This window comes from Crotalus tigris, unplaced genomic scaffold (assembly GCF_016545835.1).
Source record: "Crotalus tigris isolate CLP2741 ecotype Arizona unplaced genomic scaffold, ASM1654583v1 scf7180000020145.1122116, whole genome shotgun sequence".
NCBI classification, from domain to species: domain Eukaryota; kingdom Metazoa; phylum Chordata; class Lepidosauria; order Squamata; family Viperidae; genus Crotalus; species Crotalus tigris.
In genome coordinates, this window is record NW_024097874.1 from 632,609 (window position 1) to 646,393 (window position 13,785).

At 44.6% G+C, this 13,785-nt stretch overlaps 1 protein-coding gene across 2 annotated transcripts; it reads right to left on the bottom strand.

Annotated features, from left to right (window-relative positions):
• Positions 1–264: 264 nt before the first annotated feature.
• Positions 265–8,862, bottom strand: LOC120318223 (zinc finger and SCAN domain-containing protein 16-like). 2 transcript variants are annotated; one of them, XM_039365644.1, is made up of 5 exons: positions 8,691–8,861; positions 7,924–8,080; positions 6,836–7,551; positions 5,610–5,736; positions 265–4,125 (listed from the first exon to the last, which is right to left on the bottom strand). In XM_039365644.1, exons 3-5 carry the CDS (start codon positions 7,532–7,534, stop codon positions 3,251–3,253), a joined length of 1,701 nt encoding a protein of 566 aa, XP_039221578.1. In that variant the 5' UTR covers positions 7,535–7,551; positions 7,924–8,080; positions 8,691–8,861; the 3' UTR covers positions 265–3,250. The 2 variants fall into 2 exon arrangements, with proteins under 2 accessions (XP_039221578.1, XP_039221577.1); XM_039365643.1 differs by lacking the exon at positions 7,924–8,080 and having other exon boundaries at positions 8,691–8,862.
• Positions 8,863–13,785: the final 4,923 nt, after the last annotated feature.

The following is a 13,785-nucleotide window of genomic DNA, read 5'->3' on the forward strand; positions in this document are numbered from 1 at the left end:
TGGATGTTCAGATTGAATTTGGCATTTTTATCCACCTATCAAGCCCTTCCCAAGGACCTTGGAGAGGCAGATGTTGTTTTTGATGGCAATAAAGGAACAGCGGTCTGTAAACTGTTGCAAATAAACCTGCCTTTTTCAATTTATTATTATTGCCCTTGTAGAAATATTAATAGCTTTAATTATTACAGCCATAATTGTTACTAACATTGGTGTATTATCATAGTGATATTAATTGCATTCATTATTATAGCCATAACAATTAGATATCAGTCATAGTATAGTTTATTACAATCCTATAATTCTTCAGATTACAATGATACTTTACAAAACGTTGACCTAATACTTGCAAAAGTGTTGTAGTTCACAATGAAGTTGTATGTCTGCAGAGTGACAATGGGTGGAGGAAAGTCTATAAACCCTTAATTTAATGTATTTGATTTAAGTGCTGCCCAACACCAGCAACAAAGCAAGGCTCAATGGGAGACCTAACAAAATGAAATCAACCTGCTTTAGAGAGGAAATAAATCAAGACTGAGGTGAGATCCCTGGAGGAACTTCTTGAGAGTACAAGCCATTAGCCAGTGGAACAGGTTGACCCATGATATTTATTAATTTTGTACCCCACCTTATATAAATTAGTCAAGGTATCAAAAGTACCTCATACTCCTTTCTCCTGCTATTTTCCGCAAAACAACAAGATGGTGCTTCACTTGCTTGCGTGCCTCGGTTTCTGGTATGCTGTGGACCGGTGCCAGTCCATAGACTGGAGGTTGGGAACCCCTGGTTTAAGTCTATGGATTGGTGTTGGAACCTCAGCGTTAGTTTTACATTGACATAACCATACAGTGTATCCAATAAACAGTAAACTTCTCAGGAATGGGATGAAACTGGAGTTTTATTTGGATTCTCAAGCTGGATGTTGACAAAATCTTGCTAGACTATAAGAAACATGCTTGGAAAAGATGCCAAAGAATCTGGCAGTCTATCCTATTTACAGTATATCTGTTAAGTATGTGAACCTGTTCCCTGATCAGGTATACTCAGAGTTGCAGCACTGGAAGGGGCTATTCGGGCCCTGAAATCCAATCTGTGCAAAAAAATGCAGATTAAAGCATCCCCGAGAGATAACTATCGTGCAAAAAATGCAGATTAAAGCGCTCCCAAGAGATAACTATCCAGCCTCTGATTAGATATATCCAGTGAAGGGGATCCAATCACTATGCTGGTTCACAGGTTCTACTGATCCCTGATATTGTCATCCCATTTAGTCTGCTTATGTAGCTCTGTTGTATCATTATGCTGTTTCTGACTATAGCCGCAATAATTCTTCAGGCTGAAATGTTGACGCATTAGAATGTCAGTGAAAAATGATACCAACTATATACAATTGGTCATTCTATCATGTGTACATTACTAAAACTCTCCCATTTATCTTTGTGTAACCTTTAACTGGGCAAAACGGTATCTTGTAGGGCAACAGTTTTTGAATCAAAGTACTTCAACTTATAGAAGGTGTCCAACATCTGGGACCGATAACTCCCATGAAATTGAAATTTGGCAAATTTTATAAAACGTATGGTGCAAAAACGATCATAAAACACGCAGGCAGGCAGTCGCCCGCCACTTCCGTAGCCCACTTCCGAAAAGCTCAAGGCTGGGGGGGTTGGGGACCCCTGGTGTAATCAACATTAAACCCCTCAGTGACATAGAAATAGACGTTTCAAAGCAGACTAAGAGTGGATTTGACATCCAGTCTGATCTCTGTCAAAACCTTCCACGATTTCAACACTTAATTTTTTTAAAAAAGGGGGAGGGGTTGCTTAAGGAAGAAAAAAAATAGTTTTTTCCAATGTTACGAAACCTCCAGGTTGCCTTCCCAGCCCTTTATACTGAAAAAGGAGGCAACTAGGTCAAGGAGAGTCTCTCAAATTTGGAAAAAAATTATATGGTTTCTGCTTCCAGGTGCATTGAGATTAAACTGGTGGCAGTTTGAAAAAGTCTGAACAAGGACTCATTGCATCTCATCCACCTATGATCCGAACAAGTATCTGCAAACTGACTGAACCTCTGTGATTTGCACTCAATACAGATCATTTAACCTGCCGGAGAATAACACTAACGCTGCCAAGGCACGTGTCAAATCTTACAGTACATTCACACTGTGCATCAGTCAAAATCTCAAATGGAACAGGCGACTTGGAGCAGCACACTTGCGCTGCCCCCTATTAGTACATCCTTAAGCCAGGGGTCTTTTTCTAGGAGAGACATTGTCAACGCTGCTAATATTGAATATTCTTGCTTTGACAAATTATGCTGAATTGTCTGGTACTTTTAGAGTTAATTCAGAGGAGAATGAGGGAGGAGAGAAAAGCCCGGGAAAGAGGACGGAAGAGAACCTTTGCCCTTCAAACTAACTGGAGAATGTAAATCATGACAGCCGAATAAGGGAGGGGAAATGCTAGCAAAAATAACTGCTTGGTGGATGGAAATTTCAGATCTTAGCACCTCTTTTATCATGCCGTGCCAACATTTTGTCACATGAATAAAAAAGACTTTTTAGGATAAGATGCCTGGAGGTTCTTTGAAGTGTTTCATTAGTCGGAACCATGACAGACATAAGAGACAGGGAAAGACTCAGCCTTTAAAGAGATACAGACAACGGTATCACTCCTACCTGGACAGGCTCTGAATTTTCTCGTTCATTTGCAATCCAGGCATCTATACAGCCTTACTGTCCAAAGCTAAGCTATTGTGCTCCCTTCGGCATACCCTAAAATGGGCAAGTCAAACTCGTGTCGCGCGATGTGTGGCAATTTTCCCCCCATTGCTGGCAATGGGGTGGGCTCACCCACTCCATTGGCTGGCAGTTTGACACACCTGCCTTAAAAGGCTTGGTAAACCTGCAGATAGGCCCAACGCATTTCCAGGGGAAGCTTCCTTCCAGGCAGAACCTTTCTCCCTATTCTTGGCACTTGTTCCAAGCCAAGAGGCCTAACAAGTCACTTTGTGGGATCCTTCGGAAGTGCCCTCCATTGATCATTTTCCTCCTCCTCCTGCCTCTCTCCTAGTTTAATGTTTGGATTTTGCTGAAACTGAAACAGGAGAGTTTTCCTCAAGGTCGACACCTCCTTGCCCATAACTTTACCACAGATTTGTTTCCAAAGAAGATCTGGTGTTCCTGTACTCCAGCCAAGAGGCCCGTTTGGTCAAAGACAGCATCATATATATCCAATGTAAGTTTTCTAGACCTCTAACTGCCAGCCTGGCTTTTCTCTTGCGAATATCCCATTACTAGGTTTAAAGGCTGAGTGGCGAGGGGGACCTCTGACCCCTTTGGCGCGATCACCCGATTCTTCCTGCCCTGCCCCGATTTCTTCATACACAGCAAGGTGCAGTTCCCCAACACAATGTACCCCACGGCTGGAGTGTTCAAGGGGTTCCCTTTCCGGCAGGTTTCTCTCTCGTGCTGAACCAGGGAGGCCCGGCGTCGGTAGCTTTTCCCGCAGTCTTTGCAACTGTAGGGCCTCTCCCCGGTGTGCACCCTTTTGTGCTGGCTGAGGTTCGAGCTGTTGCTGAAGCTCTTCCCACAGTCTGTGCATTTGTGAGGCCTCTCGCCCGTGTGGATTTTGAGATGCCGGCTGAGCTGGGATTGGCAGGGCCACCGCTTGCCGCAGTAGGAACACTCGTAGGATGGGGCCTTGGCTGGCTGAGCGAAGTCAACACACGGGCTGCTCTTTTTCACACATTTGGTGGCCGTCTTTTGGGATAGGTACTCAGGGACCCTCTTCCGGTTGGGGCTTCTGTCTGAATCGTCTTCCTTGCAAACCACATTTCTTCTTGGCCTCTTCCTGGCTGAGTTTCCATGGGTGTGTCTTAGTCTCTCTTGACCTCCTGGCCTTCCTTCTACTTCAGGTACCTGGAGAAGTGTCTCTCTGCCTCTTTCTGAGGAGATGTCACTGAATTCAGCCATCTGGGCACTTTCCTGATTCAGCTCCTCATCCTCACATCCTGAAGCAAAGCAAGGATCTGGGTTAGCCTGTCCTCGTCGGTCTTTTGTGGATATCCTCCTGAATTCTCCACGCTCCATTCTCTCTGGGTGATGACGGCAGCTCCTTTCTCCATCACCTGCCCAAAGAGAATCACAAACTCAAGTCTAAAACATTGGCATTGAACTGGAGAAAATCTGAGAACTTTCCTAAAACAACAGAGGAGTTGACGGAATCAGGTAGGATGCGGATGAATAAGAGATGAGTTTAACACCTTTATTTACATTAGGTCAGCAGTTCTCAACCTATGGGTCGTGACCCCATTTGGGGTTGATCGACCATTTCACGGGGGTCGCCAAGCAAAGCTGTCTGCCATTTTTTTCCCCTTTTCCGGCGGGTGCCTTACCTCCCTTGGGCTGGGCCAGCTGGTGGCCCAGCCGGTGGTTGGCCTGCTCTGTCTCTGCCGCTTGCCAGCTACGCCTCGGCCGGCGCAAGGGGCGGCACCACGCATGCGCGGGGCTCCCGGGCAGGGAAAGTCCTCGACTTACGACCGGTTGGGTAGTGCTTCACTTACGACCGGTTTAGTCCTCGACTTACGACCGGTTTAGTCCTCGACTTACGACCGGTTGGGGGTCGCGGCATTAAAAAGGTTGAGAACCACTGCATTAGGTGAACTAATTCTAGCACACGGAGGGTGTAACCAAGTTTGGGTAATGAAACATCTGCAAGAAAGCAACCAAGTTCAGAGAGCACCAAGGGCCTCTCATTTCAACCCTGAGTTACAAATATTTTTCCGTTATTGCAGCTAATGATTGCACAACTAAATTGACAGAATTATACAAGTCTGAAAGTACAAATCTTCCGACGTCTCCTTTCCAGTCCAAGAAATTAGGGAGATTCCTTCGTGAGCCTTTTTCTCCACCCAGCTGAGGGCTATGCCTTCTCTTATCTGACCATTCCCTAGGCCAGGGGTAGGCCACCTTGGCTCTTTTATGACTCGTGGACTTCAACTCCCAGAATTCCTGAGCCAGCCGTGCTGAGGGGAAAGAGAGAGGTTTCCAAGCTAAGCCATGCTGGCTCAGGAATTCTGGGAATTGAAGTCCACGAGTCATAAAAGAGCCAAGGTTGCCTAGCCCTGGTCTAAGGGCTATTCTAAGTGTTATTTATATAGCCTAGGGCAGGTGTAAGCCATCTTGGCTCTTTTATGACTCGTGGACTTCAACTCCCAGAATTCCTGAGCCAGCCGTGCTGAGGGGAAAGAGAGAGGTTTCCAAGCTAAGCCATGCTGGCTCAGGAATTCTGGGAATTGAAGTCCACGAGTCATAAAAGAGCCAAGATTGCCTACCTCTGGTCTAGACAGTGTCTATGGGCCCCGTCTCCCACAGTTTTTCCCATACCATTAGCACATGAAAAGTGACTCAGCAATCCCAAACTGAGAATTTAACAGGAAAGATTTTCTTTCTGCATGAGGCTGCCATAGCATAGTGGCAGAATATGCCCTTTGTGAGCTGGCTGAGGAATTCTGGGTGTTGAGGTCCACAAGTCATAAAAGGGTCAGGTTTGAAGATGTCTGGTTTAAACCATTTGTGGTCAAGTTCAGCCCTTCCTTCCAACAACACTTACTGAATAAGGGAGGGTCATCATCGCTATCAGGCTCAACCTCCGTGGAGTTCCCTGGGTCCTCTGTATCTGATGGATCCAATTCTGCCTTGGGGGAATTAACAATCACCTTTTCATACGGCTCCAGTTCCTGCAAAGCAAATCAGGGACACAATCCAAATCAGTATGACAGGGTTGAGGAACCACAGAAATAAAATGTCAGATTGCACTGGGTTGCCCAGAAATGATGAACATGAGCCGAGCATGGAAAAGCAAGGACATCAAATATAGGTTGGTTCACTCTACTGTGTTTCCGGTGGCTACCTATGATTGTGAAAAAGCAAGGCAGAAAAAAAATGGAATTGTTTGATCTGTGGGGCTAGAGAAGGCTCCTGCACATTCCTTGGAAAGCAAAGGTGACTAACAAGCGAGCACTGGAGTGCCCAACACCAGGACATGTCACCAGAAGGCGAAAATCACGAAACTGCATCTCACAGAGGTATAGAATCAAGCTCACGTGAAGTGTTAATGCCACTTTACAATGTCTTGGTAAGGCCAAACTTGGAATCCTGCATCCAGTTTTGGTCACCACGATGTAAAAAAGATGTTGAGTCTCCAGAAAGAGTACAGAGAAGAGCAACAAAGATGATTAGGGGACTGGAGGCTAAAACCTGTAAGGAATGGTTGCTAGAATTGGGTATGTCTAGTTTAACGAAGAGAAGGACAAGGGGGGACATGATAGCAGTATTCCAATATCTCAGGGGCTGCCATAAAGAAGAGGGAATTAAGCTATTTTCCAAAGCACCTGAAGGCAGGACAAGAAGCAACGGGTGGAAACTAATCAAGGAGAGAAGCAACCTAGAACTAAGGAGAAACTTCCTGACAGTGAGAACAATTAATCAGTGGAACAGCCTGCCTCTAGAAGCAGTAAATGCTCCAACACTGGAAGTTTTTAAGAAGAGACTGGACAGCCACTTGTCCGAAATGGTGTAGGGTTTTCTGCCCGAGCAGGGGGTTGGACTAGATGACCTCCAAGGTCCCTTCCAACTTTACTATTATTACTATTTCCAGTTTTCGGCAAAACTGTCCTGTAGCAAAAAATGGGTTCCTTTTACGACTGCCGCAAAAAATGTTTTATGACTGTTACAACTTACAACTGGTAACGGGCAGGCTCCATTAAAGCTGTAATTTGAGGAATACCTTTACACCCCAGTCAAGATTTCCAGAATTTGGCTAGGAAAAGCTCTTACCTGCTGTCTTCTCTGTAAATTCAGGAGGAAATCTTCGGCCAGGGTGACAGCCTGGGCGCAGGTCTGCGGTCTGCCTTCTCTTACCCAACTTTTTACATCCTCGGGCAGGATGGTGAGAAACTGCTCCAGGACCACCAGCTCCAAAATCTGCTCCTTGCTATGCCTCTCCGGCTTCAACCACTGGTGACAAAGTCTCCAAAGCTGCTCGCAAACATTTCTGGGCCCTTCAGCCTCCCGGTAGCAGAACTGACGGAAATGCTGGCTCTGTTCTTCTAAGCTCTCCGTGTCCTCCCCCCAAATCTCTTCCTTCACTTGCACAGAAGAATCTGGGTCTTTCTCACAAGTCCTGCACAAGGTCTTCTGGCTGAACGCCTCTTCTCTAGACAGTAGACTGGTCTCTGCTATCCCCTTCAAGGGGGGGAAAGAAGCTTGAAGTTCTCTAGGACTCTCCTCCAACAGAGGCCGAGCCAGCTGTGGACATCTTTCTGAGAAATAAGGCACCTGCATGGTCTTCAGGAATTTCTGCCACTGGGTTTCCCAGCGCTGTTGCAGTTCATCTTCCGGTTCCTGCTTGATTGGCTTCAAAAGCTTTTGAAAATGAAGCTCAGCCCCAGTTCCAGCCTGGGTGGCTTGGAGATCCTTCTGTACAGCCTTGGGTTTTTTTCCTTTTCCGTTCCCTTCAGGGTCTTCCTGTTCCATTTTTACTTCCTGTTGCCCTGCAAATTACAATCAAGGTACACCAACTTCGTTCCTGGCCTCGTGTCGCTTTATTTCTTCCAAAAGGCCTCCCCACAAAGTCTAAGGCAGGGGTAGGCCACCTTGGCTCTTTTATGACTGGTGGACTTCAACTCCCAGAATTCCTGAGCCAGCGTGGCTCAGCTTGGAAACCTCTCCCTTTCCCCTCAGCATGGCTGGCTCAGGAATTCTGGGAGTTGAAGTCCACGAGTCACAATATAGGTAATGGTTTTAGTTGGGAGTGTGTGGTGGAGTTGCAGGCTCTGACTACGTCTTCTGCAGTCCCTGGAACTCCCTCTGATTGAGCCCCCACCTCCACCCCTCCAGTTTTCAATAGTTTCTGAAGAACATACCAAAACTCTAGAGTAGTGCCTCTCAATCTTGGCAACTTTTAAGGGCTGGTGAATTCTGGGAGTTGATGTCCATTCATCTTAAAGTTGACCAGGTTGAAAAACGCTGCTCTAGTGCAACCTGTAAGCAAAGGAAGTCTCCTTCGTGCACCTAAATAAACTAGAAGTAAAAGGAAAAATCCAGTCTGGTGTGGCTGATTTATTCTGCATCGATCAGCCTGAGATTACAGGCAAAGGAACCAGCAAATTATTCCTTGCCCATTTGTAGAGTAGATCAGAGTTCTTGACTAGTCATCTTCCTTTTTATCTTTCCAGTCTAATCTTTCGAAGTTCCCTCCCTTCCAAATAAAATAAACCACCTTTGCTGTGGTTTGTGGGGATCCTGCTGGCTAAGCAAAGCAATGCTCTGGAGATCCACCCCAAATCTTTCCTTGAAGGGACCAGGGCTCTCCCTCTCTTTCTTCTGGATTCCCCTCTTGATCCCAGAGAATGGGGGAAGGGAACATAGAACATAGAATCATAGGGCTCAAAGAAGACCCAAAGGTCTTCTAGTCCAACCCCGTGCTCAAGGCAGGAGATCTTATTATACCATCCGAGTCAAATAGTTATCCGGTTTATTTTTTATTTTTTGAAAATCTCCAGCGATGGGCTAGCTTGGGGCAATGCAGGTCCTACCAATGCAGGAAAGTTGCAGCGAGGCTACCTGTTTTGCAAAGCCTGCTCAAAGCAGGGATGCCCTTCCTTCCCTTTCCGCTAAATCTTCCACTCACCTCCTTCTTGCAACCGTTGCATTGCAGCCTGTTGACCTCCTGCAGCGGTGCTCCTCCCTCTCAAGCTGCCAAAGGGAAATAAATAAATAAAATGCAGAACTGAGCTTCTCACGACTAGTCAAAGAGTGGAGGGCTAGTAAGTAGGAAGGAGTCTGCCTCTGGGCGCCTCTAGCAAGCAGATCTCGGTATAATTAACCCCTTCTGGGCTTCTGGGGGAAGAAACACCTTTGGAGCACGAAGATCACTCATAGAGGGGTTTTTTTTGTGTGTGTGGGGGGGGGGGTTGTGGATTTGGAAGGGAAGGGCAAATAAGCAAAGCTCATCGCGTAGGACAGTGTTTTTCAGCCTTGGCAACTTTTAAGACGGATGGACTTCAACTCCCAGAATTGAATGGCTGGCTGGGGAATTCTGGGAGTTGAAGTTCAACCATCTTAAAATTGCCAAGGATGGAGAAACAGTGTAGGATGGGTAGGCCACCTTGGCTCTTTTATGACTCGTGGACTTCAACTCCCAGAATTCATGAGGCAGCATGGAAACCTCTCCTTTTCCCCTCAGCATGGCTGGCTCAGGAATTCTGGGAGTTGAAGTCCACGAGTCATAAAAGAGCCAAGGTTGCCTACCCCTGGTGTAGGATAACTTTTCCCAAATGCATGCTGGCTGTAGCTCCTATTAATCCCAGCCAGCCCATTGTATGCACTCAGAAATCCAGATCGGGGGTGCAAAAATCCTGGTGTCCATGGGCATTTTCCTGCAAAGCTGCCTTGGCCCACCCCCAGCATGTGGGGAGTGATATGCCCTGTGGCCTTAGCCTGTTGCACGGACAGTGTCAGGAGCAGAGGTGCAGCATTTCTGTAAAATGGAACAAACCGTTCCTGGAACACTGACGACTTTCACCAGGGGAATGTTGGCCATTGTTAAAAGCATTAAAACAAGAAAACTCAAAAGTTAAAAAAAAAAAAAAACCTTGCAAAGATAACAGGTGGGAACAAAGAAAAAGATGAAAAAGGGGTTTCAATCATATTTGTTGTAAAGCGTCTTCAGGACTCTTCGAACACCAGTAGGGTGGGAGCCATTCAAAACTCAAGGGCAACTTAATTTTTAAAAAATGAGGTTATGCATCAGGCTAAACCACAGTCAAACCTCAGGGGTGTAATGGTTACTGGACAAACCATTTATCTGTGGGGTTTGCCTAATGCAGGGGTAGGCAACCTTGGCTTTTATGACTCGTGGACTTCAACTCCCAGAATTCCTGAGCCAGCCATTCTGAGGGGAAAGGGAGAGGTTTCCATGCTGGCTCAGGAATTCTGGGAGTTGAAGTCCACAAGTCATAAAAAAGCCAAGGTTGCCTATCCCTGGCCTAATGCATGGCATCGTAAACTAATTCTGAGGTTAATTCAGTCATCTAGTTAACCAAGTTTTCTATCATAGCCAGAGAGCCATCCTGGCTAAAATCTTATATAAAATCCCCCCCACAAACTGAATGGGATGATAATCTTATTAGCTTGATCAATCTCTCCCATTTTGTGATTAATTTTTAAGGTGAATCATAATATAATAGAGCACAGAGTATCCAAAATTGTGATTGAAAAGATCTAAGGCTACAAAAGAGAGACCATATATTATTAATAAGAAATGAAGTCAGCCTAGAGCAGGGGTAGGCAGCCTTGGCTCTTTTATGACTCGTGGACTTCAACTCCCAGAATTCCTGAGCCAGCCATGCTGAGGGGAAAGGGAGAAGTTTCCATGCTGCCTCATGAATTCTGGGAGTTGAAGTCCACGAGTCATAAAAGAGCCGAGGTTGCCTACCCCTGGCCTAGACCATCCATAAAATACTGCTCCATCTATAAGTAAAAGGATATTTCCAAGATCAATAAGGAACGCATCTTGTGAATCCATTCTTTAATATTACTTTCTAATTGAACAGTATAATTCTTTCCCAAATCTAATAAAGCTGCAATTCTACAATTATCTGGAACCAAAAGAAAAAAACAAAGCCGCAGCTGACCATGATCAATCATAGGAATTAAATTTCTTAGACAAGAAATCTGATACAGTACACAATTTTTATAAGCATTGTCTGAGGTATCCAATAAGAAGACAGCAACATTTTCTGATGGATCCATTTCTGTCTTGAGTAACAATGGGGAAAAAAAACATGGAGCTACCAGAAGCAGGGAGATCTGATAACCCAATAAAAACCTAATGGAAACAGCTCTTGGGTGAAAAAGTTATCACAACAATAGATGAAATTGCGTACCACCTTATAGGAGTCACCTTTCACTCTTCCACTGCAAATCATTCACCACCAGCTTGAGCCAAGATTGTCCCATGAAGACCAAAGACAGGACATGTACCAAGCTTTGGAATGCCAGCAGGCCCCGTTGCTATAGGCAACGCTCAACAGATGCCTAGATGCCATGGTGATGGAGTAGACCAGGGTTTTTCATACTTGGCTTTTATGACTTGTGGACTTCAACTCCCAGAATTCCTCAGCCAGCATGCCTGGCTGAGGAATTCTGGGAGTTGAAGTCCACAAATCATAAAAGGGCCAAGTTTGAAGAACCCTGGAGTAGACGTTTGGGCCTTGGAGAACCGTTAGATACATGTGTCCATGGTCAAATTAATTTGGGTTGGGAGAAAGCTGTTTCTCAAGGAACTGTGTCTGCAAAATCACTTTTGAAAGAAAAAGGAGCTGTGTTCAGGACACAGAGTGAGAAACTTTACAGACCCACATACAGGTCCATCAAATACTATTACTCATTACTCATTTTAGCTTTAAAAATTAACCAGACTTAACTTTAGAGGTGAAATCAAGCAGAAGGTAGGGACTGCTTCTGTATTCACCTTATGGTTTCTTGGCAAATCTAGACAGCATACTAAAAAGCAGAGACATCACCCTGCCAGCAAAAGTACGTATAGTCAAGGCCATGGTTTTCCCAGTTGCAATGTATGGCTGTGAAAGCTGGACCATCAGAAAGGCTGAGCGCCAAAGAATTGAGGCCTTTGAACTATGGTGCTGGAGAAGACTCCTGCGAGTCCCCTGGACTGCAAGGCAATCAAATCGGACAAATCTAGAGGAGATCAACCCGACTGCTCTTTAGAAGGCCAGATCCTGAAGTTGAAACTCAAGTACTTTGGCCACCTAATGAGAAGGAAGGACTCACTGGAGAAGAGCCTAATGCTGGGAAAGATTGAGGGCAATAGAAGAAGGGGACGACAGAGAATGAGGTGGCTGGATGGAGTCACTGAGCTTAAATGAACTCCAGAAGATGGTAGAGGACAGGAAGGCCTGGAGGAATGTTGTCCATGGGGGCACGATGGGGCGGACACGACTTCGCAACTAACAACAACAATTATCTAGTTTATGGACATGACTTTAAATATGAAGTAACCTTTACTAACGTGATTGAATAAATGAAATAGACTAGGGGTATCCAATCTTGGCAATTTTAAGACCTGTGGATTTTAACTCCCCAAATTCTCCAGTCTTAAAGTTGCCAAGGTTGGACACCTCTGAAGTAGACGTTTGTTTTGATAAGCTGTTATCTTAGAAGTTGTCATCAGACATACGGTCTCTGTACATCATAAAAGCTCTCCATACCACCCATAGCACCCAGGCATGCAGCTACTAAAGATTTAAAAAGCTGCACTTTGTGCCATTTCAAATAATTTTTTCCAAGGGTCAATAGCAGACTTCAGAACAACAGCAAAAGTGGTTGCTTTCACAAAAGAAAAATGAAACAGCAACAAATTTTGATCTTGCCTTTAAAAAAACAGAGAAAGCAATACGGAAATAAAATTCCAATGATAACCAATAGATATTGAATATTCTTAGCAGCATCTTTTGGGAAGATATCTTTGTTCATGTAATTATAAATACACTTGTCTTCGCTGAATTTGTAGAACTATGATCAAAGAGACCACACAAAAGCTGTGAAAGGTGACAACTCAGCAACTGAGTTGAAACTGTGAGAATAGAATAGAGCTGGAGGGGACCTTGGAGGTCTTCTAGTCCAGCCCCCCGCTTAAGCAGAACCTACACCATTTCAGGCAGGTGATTATCTAGTCTCTTCTTACAAGTCTCCAGTGATAGAGTGCCCACGATTTCTGGAGACAAGCTGTTCCACTGGTTGATTGTCCTCACTGCAGGAAGTTTCTCCTTAATTCCAGGTTGCTTCTCTCCTTGAACAGTTTCCAACCATTGTTTCTCGTCCTTCCCTCTGGTGCTCTGGTGAACAACCTGACCCCTTCTGCCTTGTGTCAACCCCTCAGATACTGAAACACTGCGATCATGTCTCCCCTATTTCTTCTTTTCTGTAGACTAGCCAAACCCAAGTCCCGCAGCCTTTCTTCATATGTTTTAGCCTCCAGGCCTTTGATCATCTTAGTTGCTCTTCTCTGAATTTTTTCCAAACTCTCAATGTCTTTTTTATGATATGGTGATCAAACTTGGCTGCCGTATTCCAGGTGTGGTCTTAGTAGGGCTTTGTAAAGTGGTACTAGTACTTCGCGTGACCTTGATTCTGTGCCTCTGTTTATACAACACCAGGATTGTATTAGCTTTTTTGGTTGCTGCTGCATACTGCTGGCTCATAGTCAAGTGATTGTCCATTAGGACTGGCACAAGCTGCAGAAACCAATATAAGCTGAAGCTGGAGTCTTCAGAAACAGACCAGCATATAAACCAAATTGATTAATTAAAAAAAGCATTTAGGTGGAAAACAAGCAGAAAGAAAACAGAATTCAACATCAAGGAAACGAAACTTGAAGATTGAAGAAAATCTGAGACTGGCTGAGATAAAACCAAAGAATCAGAGCCAATGACTACCAACAGCCCTCAACTTATGACTGTAATTAAGCCTTGGATTATGATTACAAGTTATTGCAGTTGTTAAGCAGGTCACCACGTGACTGGGCCTGGTCTTATGACATTTTTTGTGACAGTTGTTAAGCAAAGGCCACAGTTGTTAAGTGAATACTGCTTAAATAATAATGGTTGTTTTATATATATATATATATATATATATATATATATATATATATATATATATATATATATATATATATATATAATCATTTGAGCAACAAAGATGAT